Source organism: Odontomachus brunneus, unplaced genomic scaffold (genome assembly GCF_010583005.1).
Source record: "Odontomachus brunneus isolate Ranch 3 - 2012 unplaced genomic scaffold, Obru_v1 Obru_scaffold_065, whole genome shotgun sequence".
NCBI classification, from domain to species: domain Eukaryota; kingdom Metazoa; phylum Arthropoda; class Insecta; order Hymenoptera; family Formicidae; genus Odontomachus; species Odontomachus brunneus.
The window spans coordinates 1,203,166-1,208,264 of record NW_022639515.1 but is presented as its reverse complement, the minus strand read 5'-3'; the positions used below and the strand labels follow the sequence as shown (position 1 = coordinate 1,208,264).

Here is a 5,099-nt window from a genome sequence, read left to right as displayed (position 1 = left end):
GCGGTCAGTGATTATTGGTCCTTACTGTTAGATCTCTAACTTTAGACCAATTATATTGACGAATTGCTCAACTGTTGTGCAACTGTTGAGTTCGCTGAACGTACCCATTGCGCCCATTCAGTATTACAATTGCTCACTGAACGCTCAGTGAGCTTTTAAAGGCCAAATCATACTAGCGATTGGCGATTGACGATTGACAATTAAAGATTAGATTTTAACAAATCAACAAGCTTTAGCCTTGGCTTGCTTTGTTCCAATTGGTCAAGTTCTAATCTTCAATCGTCAATCATCAATCGCCAATTGCTAGTATGATTTGGCCTTTACATCCCATTGGCATATTCTTTTATATCTCAAAGTATATATCAATCAAATGTAAGAGCTCATTGAGCGCTCAGTGAGCGGTTGTAGTACTGAATGGGTGCGTTCAGCGAACTCAACAGTTGAGCAATTCGTCAATATAATTGGTCTAAAGTTAGAGATCTAACAGTAAGGACCAATAATCACTGACCGCTCACTGATCAGCTATGTTTTCTGAACGCAACCATTGTCTCGTTTGCAATGAATAATAGGGAATAAAACGTAACACGCTTGTGTGTAGAAAACGTAACTTTTGGACGATTTAAACTTATGCATTAGTAAAATATATTATTGCCGAATGGTCTAGAGTATGTTAATTTGTGTATTAAATGTGTAAAAGTATACAAAATTTAAAGACATTCACCATTTTTTTTTTTTTATAGATATATTTAAAGTGGTTATATTAGATCTCAAACATATACTCCTATAACTTTCGACAGCAACTGACGAAAGATAAATCGTATCTGTATGTTACAAATCTTCGAGTTGACAACATGTACAGAATGTTTACGGGTATATCGCAGAAACAATTAATTGTTGCTGTTAAGAAAAGGTAATTGTACTGAAACATAATGTTGAATATTTTATAATGTCATTGATTCAATAACCCCAATTTCATTATAAGTAACGAGTAACATGAAACACATTTATATTGTATCTATTTTTTAATAAAAAGCTTTATATTATTTATGACAATCTTTGATTTTTTAGTTATACACAGACAAAATACTTCAATGCCTGGCAGAGATGTAACTTCTCTTCTCAAAAAGAACCTCCTGGATTAGAAGTTCAAAAGAAAAGTGTTACACCATTTCCTCCACTAACAAAACCTATTCCAAATTTGCCAACAGCTGTTTACTCTACTGCAAAGGAGGAACATCAAACAACGCAAATTACAGTCTTACCAAATGGTTTAAAGGTAGCATCAGAAAATCGATTTGGACAATTTTGCACTGTAGGTGGTAAGTTACATCATAAGATATAATACAAATTTTATTGTATCAATATATCAATTGCAATCAATATAATTGAATTATATTTATCTAGGTTGATACATAAAGATTTATATACATTTAATTTTTAGTTCTTATCGATTCTGGTCCAAGATATGAAGTTGCATATCCCAATGGTATCTCACATTTTCTTGAAAAGCTGGCATTTGGTGTAAGATTCCATATTTTAAATATTTTTATAATATTTTTAGCATATAAAAAATAAATTACATAGTTTATTAATGTATATTTGTGTACCTAGTATAATTCTGCAATATATATAATTTTTAATAAGTAATTTATGTATTATAGACCATTCTTTCATTAAAGTCTTTTAATAAATGCTTAACTTATGATCTCTATTATAAATACATGCACTATTATATTGTTTGTTTCAGTCCACCAACACATATAATAGCAAGGATGAGATAATGCTAGCATTAGAAAAGCATGGTGCTATATGTGATTGTCAAGCATCTAGAGATACATTTATCTATGCTGCATCGGCACAACGTCGTGGATTGGATTTAGTGACTCAAGTTTTGGGTGATGTCGTTTTACGACCTCAAATTACAAATGAAGAGGTATATACATAGTATGTAATGTAAACTGTTCCATACTTTACTGCTTAATCAGATTAAAATATACATCAACAAATATTTTAAGATTGCAATATATATATATATATATATATATATATACACATACATATATATACATACACTAAAATTTTTAGGTTCAAATTGCTAGACAAATAGTACAATTTGAATTGGAGTCTTTACACACTAGGCCAGAACAAGAGCCGATATTAATGGATATGATTCATGCTGTAAGTTTCAAATTTTAATAAATGTTCTAAACTTATATTTTTCTAAATATAACATTAGAATATGTTGTTATAAAGAGAATATATAATTATAAGTATATTTTACTGTTAGGCCGCATACAAACACAACACATTGGGCTTGCCCAAAATCTGTTCAGAAAAAAACATTGAAAAAATTGACAGAAAAATTTTACATACGTATCTCAAATATCATTATGTACCAAGTAGAATGGTGGTTGCTGGAGTTGGTGTTGAACATGAAGATTTGGTCCACGCTGTTAACAAGTAATAGCTGTAAACTTTCAGTAGATGGTAACAAAATAATTAAGAAATAATTCAATAAATTCTCCAAAATAAATAGAACACATTCTATGTTTTTAAAATCTCTTTATCTAAAAGCGTTAATAATATTATCTTTAACATAGATACTTTGTGGATCAAAAACCTATTTGGGAAGAACAGACTGATCTTATTCTGCCAAATTATAAAAATAGTGTTGATGGGTCTATTGCACAATATACGGGAGGATACGTTTCGGTATTTATATATTTTTTATTGAAACAACTAGCTTTTTATATTTTTACTTCTACATCGTAAAATGAAAAAAATAAAAGATTTTTTTTTACATCTTTAACAGGAGGAATGTAACGTGCCGATTTACGCAGGACCTAGTGGTCTGCCTGAATTGTCACATGTTGTCATAGGTTTAGAAGGTTGTTCCCATCATGATTCAGACTTTGTTCCTATGTGTGTATTGAATATGATGATGGGAGGTGGTGGCAGTTTTAGCGCAGGTGGTCCTGGAAAAGGCATGTACACTCGCTTATATACCAACGTATTAAATAGGTAAGATACAATTATTTTTACATCCTTCTACATACTCTATTTAAATATAAAATGAGAAAAATAACTGAGAATGTTATTTTAAATGATTAATATTACACACAGGTATCATTGGTTATACAGTGCAACAGCATACAATCATGCTTATGCTGACACAGGACTGTTTTGTATCCACGCCTCATGTACACCACCTCACGTGAAAGAAATGGTAGAAGTAATTGTGCAGGAAATGGTCGCAATGGCAAACGGAGTCACAGACAATGAATTAGCGGTATGATTATGATTAGTATCTATTCTTCAAGTTATCAAAATAATGTAAAATATATTACTGTCTACGTTAGTACCGACATAAATCTAGTGCACGTATGATTGCAAAAATAAAATAAAAGAATGGAAAAACAATAAGAATAAGGATCTTGTATATACACACATTTTACATGTGTATGTGTTTATAAATTAATTTTGAATATTACTAAATCGCTATTTTTTATTTTATAATTAAATATATTAATAATTATATATTAATAATTCTACTTTTTATGTGTAGAGAGCAAAAAAGCAACTACAATCGATGCTACTTATGAATCTGGAACAACGACCTGTTGCATTTGAAGATATAGGTAGACAAGTCTTAGCAACTGGTTCCAGAAAACGGTCAGAATATTTCATAAAAGCTATTGGTAAGTCATAAAGTTCAAATTTAATATAAACTTCGAAATGCGTCTTTTTATAAAATGACCATATCAGTATTGTTTATAAAAAAAATTTATATTTACAGAAGGAATAACTAAGGACGATATTAATAGAGTAACACGACGATTATTGAAATCATCACCTTGCATGGCGGCACGCGGTGAAGTGAAAGCTGTTCCTTCTTTGTCAGATGTTCAAAGCGGTTTAATCGATACGCAAGGTCGGTTACCCGGTTCTCGTAGCAGGTTATCACTTTTTCGTTAAAATCGTACCCGGCTTTTTGATCTAAATAAATGTTACTTAATCAGTTCTAGTGAATTAATAATTTAAATACTTAACATTTAATTATATATTGAATTAAATCTTGTACGATATAAAATAATAAACACATGTATCTAATATAACTAATCTGGATAATAATTTCGAAAAAATTACTGTACATTTTTTAACCTCATTAATAGTATTTTACATTTGATGAAAATTATATATTGAAAAAAAACCAGTACATCTCACTATTGCTAAATGATTTTAGTTTTTATGTACTTGCAATATGTTTTTAATATATTGATTGAAGTTTAGATTTTATATATGCAATATATTCTGAGAATATGTTTAATTATACAAAGATAAAATTATTTATTGTTCAGCAGCATGAAAAACGAAAAAATTTTGCCGTCAAACGGAAACATAATACAAGATGTGAAAGATTGAATAGTTTGTTACTATGTACCATATGCCTGTATTTGAACATTCAATTATGAATGTGCTGAAAAATATAAGTACATAAAAAAATATTGTTGGTGATATAAAAATAGAATTTAATTTTATATAAAAAATTTTTATTATAAACTTAATTTGCATTATAGCAATAATTTAAGAAATAAATATCAATTATTTGTATTATACAGAGTATATCAAACCATCCGTGCCACCTCTTTTATTCGGCAACTAAGTGTTATACGGAGATGAACAAAAATTTTTTATAGGAACTTTTACCCATAGAATCAATTGGCTACTACGATTTTCCGGAAAAAATTGGAAGTAATCGAAATAATGAATGTTGTTTGAAAAGATCTATTGAATATCACATTCAATACGAGGGTGGTCTGAAAAGTTTCCGACCTAACAAAGATACAAGTCATTTTTTCTGAAAATTGTTTTTTATTTTTCAACATAGTCTCCTTGTAAATCTACACACTTCTCCCAGCGATGCTCCCATCTCTGTAACCCGTCGAAATAGTACTCGGCGTTTTTCTCTGCAAAATAATTGTTCACGAAGGTGATTGCCTCTTCATTTGACGAAAATCTCTGTCCTCCGAGCGCAATTTTTAGATGAGGGAACAAAAAGAAGTCGCTTGGGGCTAGATCTGGTGAGTAAGGTGGATGGT

At 30.1% G+C, this 5,099-nt stretch overlaps 1 protein-coding gene across 1 annotated transcript; it reads left to right on the top strand.

The window, feature by feature from the left end:
* Nucleotides 1-500: 500 nt before the first annotated feature.
* Nucleotides 501-4,505, top strand: LOC116846531 (mitochondrial-processing peptidase subunit alpha-like). Its single transcript, XM_032820478.1, has 12 exons — nucleotides 501-665; nucleotides 741-910; nucleotides 1,069-1,319; nucleotides 1,442-1,521; nucleotides 1,748-1,933; nucleotides 2,086-2,178; nucleotides 2,288-2,460; nucleotides 2,601-2,712; nucleotides 2,813-3,021; nucleotides 3,124-3,289; nucleotides 3,566-3,698; nucleotides 3,797-4,505. Exons 2-12 carry the CDS (start codon nucleotides 852-854, stop codon nucleotides 3,973-3,975), a joined length of 1,641 nt encoding a protein of 546 aa, XP_032676369.1. The 5' UTR covers nucleotides 501-665; nucleotides 741-851; the 3' UTR covers nucleotides 3,976-4,505.
* Nucleotides 4,506-5,099: the final 594 nt, after the last annotated feature.